The sequence below is a fragment of the Pogoniulus pusillus genome, chromosome 10 (genome assembly GCF_015220805.1).
Source record: "Pogoniulus pusillus isolate bPogPus1 chromosome 10, bPogPus1.pri, whole genome shotgun sequence".
In the NCBI taxonomy this organism is placed as follows: Eukaryota; Metazoa; Chordata; class Aves; order Piciformes; family Lybiidae; genus Pogoniulus; species Pogoniulus pusillus.
This window is the reverse complement of record NC_087273.1, coordinates 24,017,242-24,030,338: the sequence shown is the minus strand read 5'-3', so window position 1 is coordinate 24,030,338 and position 13,097 is coordinate 24,017,242. Positions and strand designations below refer to the sequence as shown.

At 43.0% G+C, this 13,097-nt stretch overlaps 1 protein-coding gene across 1 annotated transcript in view; it reads left to right on the top strand.

The window, feature by feature from the left end:
- The first annotated feature begins 2,662 nt into the window (after positions 1–2,662).
- Positions 2,663–13,097, top strand: part of TERT (telomerase reverse transcriptase) — a 38,331-nt gene continuing 27,896 nt past the window's right edge. The window contains exons 1-4 of the mRNA XM_064150048.1: positions 2,663–3,057; positions 4,134–6,027; positions 8,153–8,348; positions 12,253–12,442. Of these exons, the coding sequence (XP_064006118.1) occupies positions 2,830–3,057; positions 4,134–6,027; positions 8,153–8,348; positions 12,253–12,442 (2,508 nt within the window). The 5' untranslated portion in view covers positions 2,663–2,829. The remainder of the gene's footprint in view (positions 3,058–4,133; positions 6,028–8,152; positions 8,349–12,252; positions 12,443–13,097) is intronic.

The window sequence follows — 13,097 nt, the reverse complement described above, 5'->3', positions numbered from 1 at the left end:
AGAGCAGAGCTACTGAGGAACATCAACACAACCAGCAGGCAGACCAAGCTGCTAAGATTTCTCAAGTTGATTCCAACTCTGATCTTGACCTTGGTTGGAAACACCAAGGTGACCTGTTTTTAGCTCGGTGGGCCCATGACTCATCTGGACATCAAGGTAGAGATGGAACATACCAATGGGCTCGTGATAGGTCAGTTGACTTGTCCATGGACGCTATCACCCAAGTCATCTATGACTGTGACATTTGTGCTGCTATTAAGCAGGCTAAGCCATTCAAGCCCTTATGGTATGGTGAGAGATGGTCAAAGTACAAGTATGGTGAAGCCTGGCAGATTGACTACATCACTTTACCTTGATCTCGTTCTGGCAAGCAGTATGTGCTGACGATGGTAGAGGCCAGCACCGGATGGCTGGAAACCTATCCAGTTCCACATGCTACTGCACATAACACCATTCTTGGCTTGAAGAGACAAATCATGTGGAGACATGGAACTCCAGAGAGAATCGAGTCAGACAACGGCACTCATTTCAAGAACTATCTTGTAAAAAACTGTGTCAAAGAGCATGGTATTGAATGGATCTATCACATACCCTACTATGCTCCAGCTTCAGGGAAGATTGAGTGCTACAACAGTTTGCTGAAAACCACCCTAAAAGCCATGGGGGGTGGAACTCTGAAAAACTGGGACAAACATTTAGCAGAAGCTACCTGGTTGGTAAATAGTAGAGGTTCAGTAAACAGAGCAGGACCTGCACAATCAGATTTGGTCCAAACAGTAGACGGTGATAAAGTTCCTGTTGTACGTGAAAAGAATCTGTTAGGGAAAACTGTTTGGGTATTTTCTCCTTCAGGCGAAGGGAAACCTGTCCGAGGGGTGGTGTCTGCTGAAGGTCCTGGTCATACCTACTGGGTAATGCAAGAGAATGGTGAAATCCAATGTATTCCACAGATAAATCTAACCTTAGCTGAGAGAGTCTAAATTCAGAGTGTATAATACAAGCTCTTAGGAGTTTTCAGTTCTAGGTATCATCAGCGTCCAACAATGAAAGAAATCTACAAGAGAATCTACAGTACGTGAGCACGAACCCAATGTCACTTGGGAGTCCCTGTTCTCATCTCATCTGTGAGGAGACAAACTGTTCTGAGCTTTTGAATCACCTACGTCTGAGATAACGGGAATGAAGTGTGAACTGAACTTGTAATATCCGTTAGTGTAAATACTGGTTTAGATTAGATCAGATAGTTCTTAGCAATACTCTGAGTGAAGTAGACAGGGGTGGATTGTGCTAGTTTGAAGAATGTTTTGGTGAGAAGAACTAGATCATAGGCTGTGAAAGGAAAACAATGGTGATGTCTCCTTCCCTCAGAGTCTTGCTGAAGGAAAAATTAAAAACATTAGATAACACTCTCCATCTTTGCCACTCTCTGGCTGGGCTCTGGCTGAGCTGCATCTCCCTAACCTCACCTTCCGCTCACCTTTGCTTCTTAACCTCTTGGCTGAACCTCTATTCTTCCTTAGGACTGGGGTAAGGTTGAGAGGGGCAGGGGGGAGGTGCAGGGGTGGTTGAGAGCCCCTCCTGGGGACTCAGGTTTCTGGGAGGGGAGTTGTGTTTCTGTATTACTTTCACCTTGTATGTTTCTGTATATAACTGTATATACTGTCAATAGCTGCTTGTATATTGTGCTAGCTGTAAATAAATAGCTTCATTTATATTCCCAGAGCCGGCTGAGTCTAGTTGGGTATTTCTAGAGTGTGAGGGAGCAGGTAACACCCAAACCATCACACTGGATATATTCCTTTATGACCTGCCCTGAGGCAGGTGGGGTTGGTTTCTTCTTCCAGGCAGTCAGCAACAGAACAAGGGGACACAATCTCAAGTTGTGCCAGGGGAGGTGTAGGCTAGATATTAGGAGGAAGTTTTTGCCAGAGAGAGTGATTGGCATTGGAATGGGCTGCCCAGGGAGACCGTGGGGTTGCTGTCCCTGGAGGTATTAAAAAAAAAGACTGGATGAGGCACTTAGTGCCATGGTTTAACTAGACCTATCACCACCAGGGCTGGGTGATAGGTTGGACTGGATGATCTTGGAGGTCTCTTCCAACCTAATTGATTGTACGATTCTGTGCTTCTGTGGTCTAGTTGATTGGATAGGGCTGTGTGATAGGTTGGACTGGATGTTCTTGTAGGTCTCTTCCAACCTGTTTCTGTGTTTCTAAGTGATCCTACTTTGGGGAGAGGTTTGTATTCGATGATCTCCAGAGGTCCCTTCCAACCCCTATAATTTTATGATTGTATGATTCTACTCTTTCTTCAGCTATTTTGTTGGCTGTAGGTCGTGCTATCCCAAGCAACCTGAAATACACAGCACGAATTATTCACTGTCAGTATGCTACAAAGCAGTCTGGAAATAACAGCCTGTATGTCCGGTCAGAAGCAGTGCCACACGTGTAATAGCCAGTGCTGCTCCTCTGCCTCGCAGACCCCCAGCCGTGCCTTCGCCCCTCGCCCAGCCCCGTCCCGCTGCCTCACCGGTCACCGCCGGGCTGATGGAAAGTGGAGCTGGACAGCGGCACCGGGCCCCCGGCTCCGCCCCGCCCCGCCTCGCCCCTCTGAGACCACGTTGGGTCCCAGCGTCACCTGAGAGGAGGTTCGGTGGGGCAGCTCTTATTTAAAGCGGAAAAAAAAACCAGAAGAAAGAAAGAAAAAAGCAAGCAAACAATCCCACACTGTTTTGAAATTCGTCAGTTTCCTCTCGCTCGGCGGCTGCAGCAGGGGAGCGGAGTGGTGCGAAACGGAGGGGAGCGGCGCGGCGTGCTCCGTCTCCACAACATGGCGGGCGCGGAGCCCTTTGCCGCGGTGTTGGGTGCCCTGCGCGGCTGCTACTCTGAGGTTACCCCGCTGGAGACCTTCATCCGGCAGCTGCGGGAAAGCAGTGCTGGGGAGGCCGAGTTACTGCGGGGCGACGACGCCTCGTGCTACCGGACGTTCGTCGGCCAGTGTGTGGTATGCGTCCCCTGCGGGGCCCGCGCCATCCCCCGGCCCTTCACCTTCCAGCAGGTAGGAGGCAGGGCGCAAGTGATGGTCCACTTGCACCTACATGGAGCACGGGGCGACCGCAGCTGCAGAGCCGCCATCAAGCAGCAAGCTCTGCCGAGACCCCTGGGGCCGCCAGTGTGGGCGCGGAGCTTAGCTGGCGCTAGCGGGAAGGGCAGCTGCCGGCCCGCGGTGGGGCAGCGGGGCCGGCGCCGGGCGGATGGCAGCGTGCTTGGCAGCCTCCATGTGTGCGCGGCGGTGGTGCCGCCCCTCGTGGCTGCTGCCGGCCGGGCCTCGCCGCAGCGGCCCGCCCGGCTGTCGGCCTAAGCCAGCTGGAAGGAGTAGGGGACCATCCCTTTCTTCTGAGGGGGGGGCGATGGGCGAGCAGAGTCCTGGTGCCAGTGCAGGACTGGTTATCTCGCAAAAGGACTGCGTGCTCGGGCCGCCCTCGCTCCTCTTGACCCGAATACTGCCGGGGAGCGACTGGAAATGAACTATACCACTTTCCAGTTTTTGAGAGGCTAGAGAACGGTGTGGGGAAACTGCTTGCAGGTTGGTGATTAAGCGGAAGAAACTTTTTGGGAGAGGAAACGCTGCCTTTCTCTCGAAGCTACAGCGTGTGTGACCGAAACTGTTACTGTAGGAAACAAACTTCGCAAGCTTGTTGAACAAGGTTTAGAATTGTGCACTGAATTATTTAATTACTTTTCTGTATGTAAAGGAAATTGAGTCTTCAAGAGAATTAGTGTGCATGCCTGGAGGTTAGTGTCTACCTGAGGAGGTATCGACAGGCAGCGTGACCTTGAAGGCCTTGGAGTCTTGGTTTTTGAAGGTAGTTGTGTAGGATGTTTCCTGAGCATGAAAACCAGGATCAAAAGGATAAACGTTAAAAAGGCTTCCTTAAAGATGTGGCCCCATATCGCTGTGTGTAAGCATCATGTACGATTGAAAAACTTTCTGTTCGGATATGGTGTTTGTGAAAGGCTTCATCTAAAGCCAACACTGTGTAACTTGCATGTCTGTGCATTTAGAATGTATATTGTGGTGTATGGAAAAGTTAATGATGAAAGCTAATTATCTTTTTATCTTTCTATCTTCAGTTATCTGGTCAGAATGAAGTCATTGCAAGAGTTATTCAGAGACTGTGTGAAAAGAGAAAGAAGAATATCCTCGCATATGGATACTCCTTACTGGATGAGAACAGTTCTTATTTCCCAATCATGCCATGTTCACGTGTATACAGCTACCTACCCAATACTGTAACAGAAACTATGCGTATCAGTGGCCTCTGGGAAACACTGCTGAGCAGGATAGGGGATGATGTGACAATGTATTTGTTAGAACATTGTGCAATCTTTATGCTGGTTCCCCCTAGTAGTTGTTACCAGGTTTGTGGGCAGCCAGTTTATGAACTTATTACGCATAATGCAGACTCATCCCCAGTATTTGTTAAACAAAGGTTTTCAAAGCGTAAGCGTAGTAGTTTGCTTGACTATATGCAAAAAAGACTTATGTTTCATAGACAATATCTTTCAAAGTCACGTGGGTGGAAATGCAGACAAAGACTTGAAGCTAATGTCTCCAGTGTCAGAAATACAAAAAATGACAAGATGCAAAGCTTAATGTCCAGTTACCACTACTCTGCAAAAGATGTTTCTAAAGCAGATGAACAGATCAGAATGATTACCGAGCATCTGGAAAAACAGAGTAGCTCCAGTTTACGTTTGTCAGCTACAGCACAATCTTTAAAAAGGAAGTGTGATAGGGAGCAACTTGAAATTCCAGCTAAAAGAGCAAAAGTAGAGGAGAAAGCAAGAGACAGAAATGTTAATAGTGTCACTGCTGATGTAAAGCAAAGTAGTTGCAAGAGCTGTGAAGCTGGTTGTGTAGCATCACATTCTGTATGCCTCATTAAAAAAGAGCACATTTCTCAAAGAAGTAAAAGTGATATGTTTGGTCCTTCCTTAGTTCACGCATCTCATGATGGGAAGAAGAGTGTGGCAGGTGAAAGCTCTCTTCTGCAGGGAGTTCAGAGTAACAAGTGTTCCAAGTCCCTCACCGAAAAGCAAGCAGAATCTCGTAGGAAAAGAGTAGAGATGAATATGTATGAATCAAAGTTGGATTCTGTACAAAGCAAACCTTTGGAAGGTATTTCTTCAAAATACAGAAGGTGGGAAAGTCCCGCAGCTCACTTGGCCAAGAAGTCACCAAATAGGCTCTCATGGTCTACAGTATACATTGACAGGAAGTTGCTTCTGTATTCTCGTAGGGGTTTCAAAGAATGTTTTCCTGAATCTTTTTTATTGAATCGCTTGCAGGGCTGTGAGGCAGGTGGAAGACTGCTTGTAGAAGCTATATTCTTAAGCCAAAATGTGTTGGAGCAAAAGCACCACCAAAGTCTGCCACGTCACAAGTGGAGAAGGAAGAGGTTGCCCAAACGCTACTGGCAAATGAGATGCATATTTCAGGCACTGTTAAGGAAGCATGGAAAGTGTCCTTACTTAAGTCTCTTAAAAAACACTTGCCCTGTTCGGATATTTGAAACCAATGCAAAAAAACCAGAGCTACCTTGTCAGGCAGGCTTGCCTGGGGAGGTAGAGGTTCACAACAAAGCAGAACAGTTTGGAAAGGAGCCTGTTACATGTATGACAAGCAGCAGTAACACTGATGTGCCAGATAACTTAAATGCTTCTCTCTCAAAATCTCTGCATAAGGAGTTGCAGAACGAGGAGCAAAACCCACGAGAGGCAAGTGATTCAGACCTCAGGCACCTCATCAAACAGTGCAGCCGGCACTGGCAGGTGTACATGTTTGTGAGACAGTGTCTGGAGAAGGTCATCCCTGCTGAGCTTTGGGGTTCAAATCATAACAAGTGCCGGTTCTTTAAAAATGTGAAAGTGTTCATTTCCATGGGGATGTTTGCTAAGCTTTCGTTGCAAGAGTTGATGTGGAAGATGAGAGTGAATGACTGCTTGTGGCTTCGTCTAGGCAAAGGTACTTCTTTCATTAAACAACTAAGTGATGGGAGTGTCAGGTGACTGGTGTTCATGTTCAAGGTGAGATAGGGAGAATATTGAATGGGGGCTCAGAGTTGTTGGATGATAACCTTAGCCAAGACAGCAAACCTGGTAGTGCCTGTAATTAGTGATGGAAGAATGCTTAAGCCTGTGTTTCTTCCAAAACCGCAGTTTTCATCATTCTCATTCATGTTTTTTGTGTAATAACATTTTCACAAACATGAGCTTAAAACCTGAGCTTTTCAACAAAACGCCCTTTCACCCCTACCTTCCAAATGACAATAACTGAAAAATCATGAAGTATGACCTAAGCATGTAATGAACAAATGCAGTCTACTTGCTGGGTACCCTGAGTTTTCAGGAAGAACTTAAGGTAAACTGAGACACTTGTGTTCCTCTGCTATTAGAGTGAATTTTCATTCCACAGGTGTTGATTTTTTTCCCCCTTCACATGAATCCTGTGAGAAAGACATCAGTCTGGAACCTATTCAGTGCAATATGGGGGTTGCCTCTTTCTAGAGCCCTTCTCTAGGAACAAGAGACCCTTACTGATCGCCTCTTAAGGATGAGTAGTTGGTGGTGCAGAGGTTGTGAGACTGTTGTGACAGGTTGTGGTCCTTCAGAGCTGTCCTGAGAACATCAGCTGATTGCTCCAAGTCCTATACGAATCCTTTCTCTTCAATCTTCTTTTCAGATGATGACAGGTAAAGCTTGATTCTCTGAAGAAGTCTTTCTTCAAACACTGTCCTAATTCTTAAATCTAGGCTGAAAAGGTAGTTCTGTGGTTGATTACTGTAGGGTCTAATTGCCATTTACCTGTCTTTTTTTTTCCTCCAGAAGCAGTAATAATGCTTTCTTTTTGGCTCCCTGAGTTGTACTCGTCATTTACATCTGTTGTCAAGAACTTTGAAAACAAATGATCCAGTCCACAGTTAATTGAAACATCCTAATGTAATTTGTGTATTAGATCTGCATATTGTAACTCTTCAGTTAGAGAATTCTCTAAAAGCTAGGAGATTTTGTCATTTATGTTGCCTGTCTTCTCTTAAAGTGAGCACTTAACTTTTATGGTAATCTTTTCTTAAGTGCTAAAATACATGAAAATGCCTCCACCCTGAAGCACACAAAACATGTGAAGAACTGGAAACTTACTCCCACTTTATGTGTTTCACTTTTAACTCTTGGCTCTGTTATGGCAAAATTGCTGGTTTTAACATGCCCTTATCATGCTCTCATCATGGTTTGTGCTTTGCAGTTAAACATTTATGTGTGATTTGTTTAAATCATCCGGTATATTTTTTCTGAATTCTGCTTTTAAATTTAATTAGAGAAAGTACTGGAAGTTGGCAGAAATTCGGTTTTGTAGCACAGACTTTTGTTTACTTCTTGCCCATACTCAGACATCACTGCAAATACGTGTGGCCTTAAATTTGACGTTAGCTAGGAATGTTCTGGGTTCATAATTTTTATGCCATCTAAAAATGCTGTAAGTACTGATGGATTTAGTGTGCCTTTATTATTTTTTTTTTAAACTTACTGCAGCAGTGAGTTTTATATAGGATGTCTGAAATAAAAGCTAACCTTGAAATTAACTTTCATGTAGTTTGAAAATCTGGACAACGTTCTCATGTCTAAGTCAACCCAGTTTAATTCCATTATTTTTGCAGTACACCTTAGTATTTGCATTGTATTGCCTTTCCCCCCCATTTTTAAAATTTTGGGTTGTAGCTTACTGTATTGTATTTGGCTTATTTCCATGTTATCTTTTGCTGCACAACAATCTTGCCAGTGTGCATTAAGTGTCTTGCACAGCTGATGTCAGGAGAAGGACAGCCTTTGGGCTATTAATGGCGTGTATTTGTATGCTATATGTCAGTTTGTCACTGCAGAGAGTTTTTATGTTTGTACTTTAAGCTTGGGCTTGTCACATTGTTCTATGTCAGTGAAAATTTGAAGTGTCATCTATGCAGTTGTTGGTATTTGCAGGTTTTTTTTCCGTTGACCTCAACCTAAGAAGAGTGTTATGTGTGGGGTTTTCTGTTTATTTTATTTTCCAAGTGCAAAGAGCTAATATTTACTATGACTACCTTTGTTTATTGAAGGTGATCACTTTGTTCCGGCCTCAGAACATTGTCTCCGTGAAGAGATTTTGGCTAAATTCCTGTACTGGGTGATGGGTACCTATGTCGTTGAGTTGCTCAGATCATTTTTCTATATCACCGAGACCATGTCCAAGAAGAACAACCTTTCCTACTACCGAAAGCTTGTCTGGGGCAAGTTACAGAACATCGGAATTAGGTAACATTAGAAAACTATTCAAATATTAATGGAATATGTGGAAGTCTTGTGCTTTGTAGTGTAAAGCTACAATTCTGCTTTCATTTACTGCCCATTTATTGGCTTAATTTTCCAAAAGAAAATTCAGAAATATTTTTGTGTGAGAAAACAGATTGCAATTTAAAATTCTGTAGTAGAGGAGAAACTGTTGCAGTAACAAAAGATTGATTTTGTTTTAACTATTTTTTTATACCTTTTAACAACGAGTAAAAGTAGTGGTAGAATCCCAAAGTAACCTTGGGAAAGTTAACTTTAAAATTACTGATTTTTGCTTCAGCTTCTTTAATTTAAAATACAGACCTCTGCTGAGATTATGTAATAACTCTAGTCATAAATTCAAACTTGTGTGTTTGTGGGGTTTTTTGAAGGTTGAGGGATTTAAAAGCTGCAGCATCTCTTAGTGCAGATATGTAATCCCATGCTGCTTCTTATATCTTAAAAAATACAGGCATGTAATTAGAGTATTATTTTAGTGACCAAAGTTTAAACAATGAAGTGAGAAAATAGTAAAGATTTGAAGGCAGTTTTAATAAGTAGTATTGTGCATTTATCTCCATAGTCTGAGTTTTTCATTTTAAATTGTCAGTGTCTGAGAGAGCTTTGAAACCAGACATGCTTGATGATTTGTGTTTTAATGGTCATTTCATATGGTGAACCTTCTGCATTCACAGTAGTCTGTTGGTTGGCATGGTTATATATGTAGTTTACCCCTTCCTTTCCGGCCACTCCCTGATTTCAACACTGGGATCTCCAGTGCAGCATTACTGTTTGTGTTTGCATTTTGTTGGGCCTCTGTCTTATCTGCAGTTGTGGCACATATGCAATATAAGTAGAAGTAGTGGAATATAATTTTCAGACTCCTTACTCTGTTTGCCTTCAAACTAACAGCCTTGTATTACAATTAGCATTTTACATAGTTTTAACCTACTTCAAAGGCTACTTTTGGCATAAAGGATCATCTTGGGTACAGTGCAGTCTATTTCAATATTAGGTCTAGAGTTGTGTCTATGTTAGATGTGAGATCTGTGATTAGAAGAGAACAACTGGTTTTTATTGCTTTAGCCCTTTTATCCCTAGTCAGTTTCCTACAGAAACCCACTGTGACAAGACTCTAGTCTCAGCTCATCCTGTTTTCATAGAACTGTGAGGAGAGACCTGTAAGGTGATCAAGTACAATCACTTGTCTAGAGCTTGCATCCTATGACTACTGCTAAACCACTATCACTAAACCGTGTCCCTAGGTACTGTATCCACGTATCTTTTAATTATCTCCTGGGATGGTGACATTGCCACCTCACTGGGCAGCCTATTCCAATGCAAAATAACCTGTTCTGTGTAATATCCAACCTGAATCTCCCTTGGCTCAACCTGAGGCTGTTTCCTCTTGCTGTGTCATTTCCCACATATTCCCTTGCAATGCAGGAATCCCTTTCTGGCTTTGGCTTGGGAATTCTCTGAATTGCAGGTTACTGCAAGCTGGGGAAAGATCTCAAGAAAGTAGTGCTGCATGCTTGCTGAGGGTGTGCCATAAGGACAAAGTCTTTGCTGTTGGCTGCAGGGTATATAGCCAAGTAGACTTTTAGTCTGATCCAGGCAGCTGCAGTTAAGCATCACTCACGAGGCTAGGGTTTTCAAGCACTGCTTTTCCAGGTGTGCACTGTAACGTGGGAGCTATTAATCTAGTTTGCTGCATACATACAGGTGGCCTACTTTACACTCAGAGAAACAGAGGTTTAGAGATACTGAGGAACAGCTGTTGAGGGCTACCTTGGCCATTTTGACACTCATCAGGTATTGCCTTCTCTTATCCAGCTAGTATATTCAAATAGTGTTGAGCTGCTTCTATCTCCCCTGGAGGAAGTTATTAGCTGTTCTGTGACTGCACTGGTTCTTTCTCTTCTTTGGTTGTTGCTGCTCATGGTCATTTCTCTAAGAAGAGAAACAGATGGAACAGGCTGTACTAAGTGGATCTGGACTTTATGCATGAGCTTGCCTTTGCTCCATTTTATTTCTATTTTCTCCATTGTAATTATGGAGTAAATTCCCATCCTAAAGAACTGTCTTTATTCTTGTGCAGAATTCCACTCAAGGATACAGACAGTGGTTCTGAAAGGGGACTTGAGTCTGTATTTATCTTGCTGTATGGGTAGAGGTGAAAATGTGATGATCTTGCCACACAGACAACTTTCTTTTAATTTTTGAAGCTATACCAAACTTCATACTCTAAATTGGAACTAGCACTTTAATAAGAAAAATTCAGTGTTTCATGATAACAACTGCTTCATGTTACGTGGCCTGCAGAATGTTAGGTGATGTTTTAAAAGCAATGTCTTCCAAGTTGTGGTGTCAGCGGCTATTTTCCTAAGGACTGCATCCTTCCTGTCCCTGACGCATGCAATGGTGGCTGAGGATTGAAAATGCTGCAGAAGTTCTGAATTTTCAGTGTCAGATCTGCCAATAATTTGCCTTTGTCTTCACTTTGAAAGGAAATCATATAGCTTTATATAGTGGTTGAGGGTTTTTTTTCCCTCCAGTCTGTTGCACATGATGAAGTTTTATGGGTTCAGGGAAGAATTTGTCATAATACATAATAGCAATCTCCAGCTGTGTAAGAGATCACTTGTTCTTTTTGTGTTAGTTTGGGCAGCATCTGTACTAGGAATTTAATTCTACGTGAGTATAAATCCTCATAGCACTCATTCAGTAGTAGCTTAACTTGTAGGCCCCAGATGCCTCTGTACCGTTCAAGTGTCATGCACTTATATCACTCACATCCTGACAGCACCAGCAACTGGATCATTAGCTCATATGTGAGTTGCATGACATACGGAAGAGAAGTATTTGTGTACCTCTCTTACCTGTGTGATTGGCTTCTCCAGATGTCTTACCAGGTTTCCACATCCATTGTTGCTAAACCAGGTTGTCGGTTTGTGTGGGACGTAAAAAATACGTATGCAAGTCTAGATTCATGTCCCTTTGTTAGTAGGGATTTGAATTCTCTTGCTTCACTTCCCAGGGAAGTATCTTAACCACTAGGCTGTGGGGTGTTTTGAAATGTCTCATCTTGTCCTTCTGAACAATACAAGCACTGCAGGAGACTGATCCAAGTCTTTTATGTTAGCAGTACATCTTAAGCAAAAGCAAGGATTCCACCACCTTTTCCTGCCTCGTTGCTTGGGCAAGTGTTGATTTAAACTAAGCAACACTGAACTGTAAATCCTGACAGGGAGACACATTTCCTAGTAAGATGAACTTACAAAGCTCAGAACCTGTGACTAGGGGACCTTCTTTATTATTTTCTGCTGTTCATTTTATTAGACACCTGCTCATCATATCACTTCTTTTGAATTGTGTTACTGGATACTTAAATGTCCTTAAGTCTCCATTCACTGCAACTTTTAATAACTAGTAGGTGCCCTGCATGTTGGAAGTTGAACAGTGCTTTGCACTATATACTTCCTTCCCTGGATCTTTCTTGATGTAATTTGCAGAATTCGGCTTTGTTAATGAATTCAAATCTCTGAAAGCATGAGAAATATCCAGCTTCCTGTTTTCTTGCATAAAAAATGCCTTATAATGTTCAAATGGACTTAGCTAATCTGTGCTTAAATTGTCATTTGTCTTAAGCTGTGTTTTAATTACTTGCTTCAAGCAGAAATGTGTTCTCACTTGTTATTTTATTACATTCCCATTCAGATACCATGACATTATTCTGAAATTCAGATTTTCATGTTGCTTTCTGCAGAGGGTATTATTCATATTTATTTCTTTAGAAAAATAACTTGGCTTCACTTATCATAAACAGATGAAATGTTTTAGCTCTGCCTTTCCTTTTGCTTACACTAAATGTGTATTTGTATTTTAGAAACCATTTTGCCAAGGTAAAGCTACGTGCTTTGTCTTCGGAGGAGATTGAAGCTATCCGTCAGAAGAAGACCAGTCTTGTGGCATCGAGGCTCCGGTTCATCCCCAAAACACATGGGTTAAGACCCATTGTAAAAGTGACCAGTGTTGTTGAAGCGCAAGCACTCAGCAAGGAGAGCAGAGAAAAGAAGGTTTGTATCTTATTTATTGTTTTATGAGGGTGTGATGTAGGCAGGTAATAAAGTGAATAGTAGTTTTATATAAAAGTAGTTTTAATGTGATGAACTGGAACATTAAAATTGGACTGTCTCGTTGGGTCTGCCAGTTTCAGTTTAGCCTCTGCCTTCTCAATACTTAACTGCTATTAGCCTCCAGTTCCAGAATCACATACTTCTGTTTGCAAGCCTGTCTTAAAGAGACAAGTCCAACAGAATGGCATGGCCTGTCAAGTAATCATGCTTGCTTTCTTTTCTTTTTCCGTTCGTTTTCCTCGGGCTTGCTAATGGCATCCAGTTGTGGTAGGCATTGGTCGTCTGTGGCAGTAGAAGGATGGAAATCTCAAAAATATTCGGCGTTGTGAACTAACATCTAATTTTTTTTTGGCGCACCAGAGGGTGAGGGTTGGATATGTTGCTATTCAGCTGAGTACATATTGCATGTTGGTTGGTTGTGGCAGGTCAACCCTGGGGACCACACATGGGTGAATTGAGCGCGTTACAGAGGAAGGTCTAAGAAAGGTGAGGAACCTGGGTCAGATGTAGCAGGGAAATGGGAAGGAAGCTGTAGTGTCTCCCACACTACAGCAATTTCCATGTGCAGGGACGGAACACAGGTCACAGAAGAATC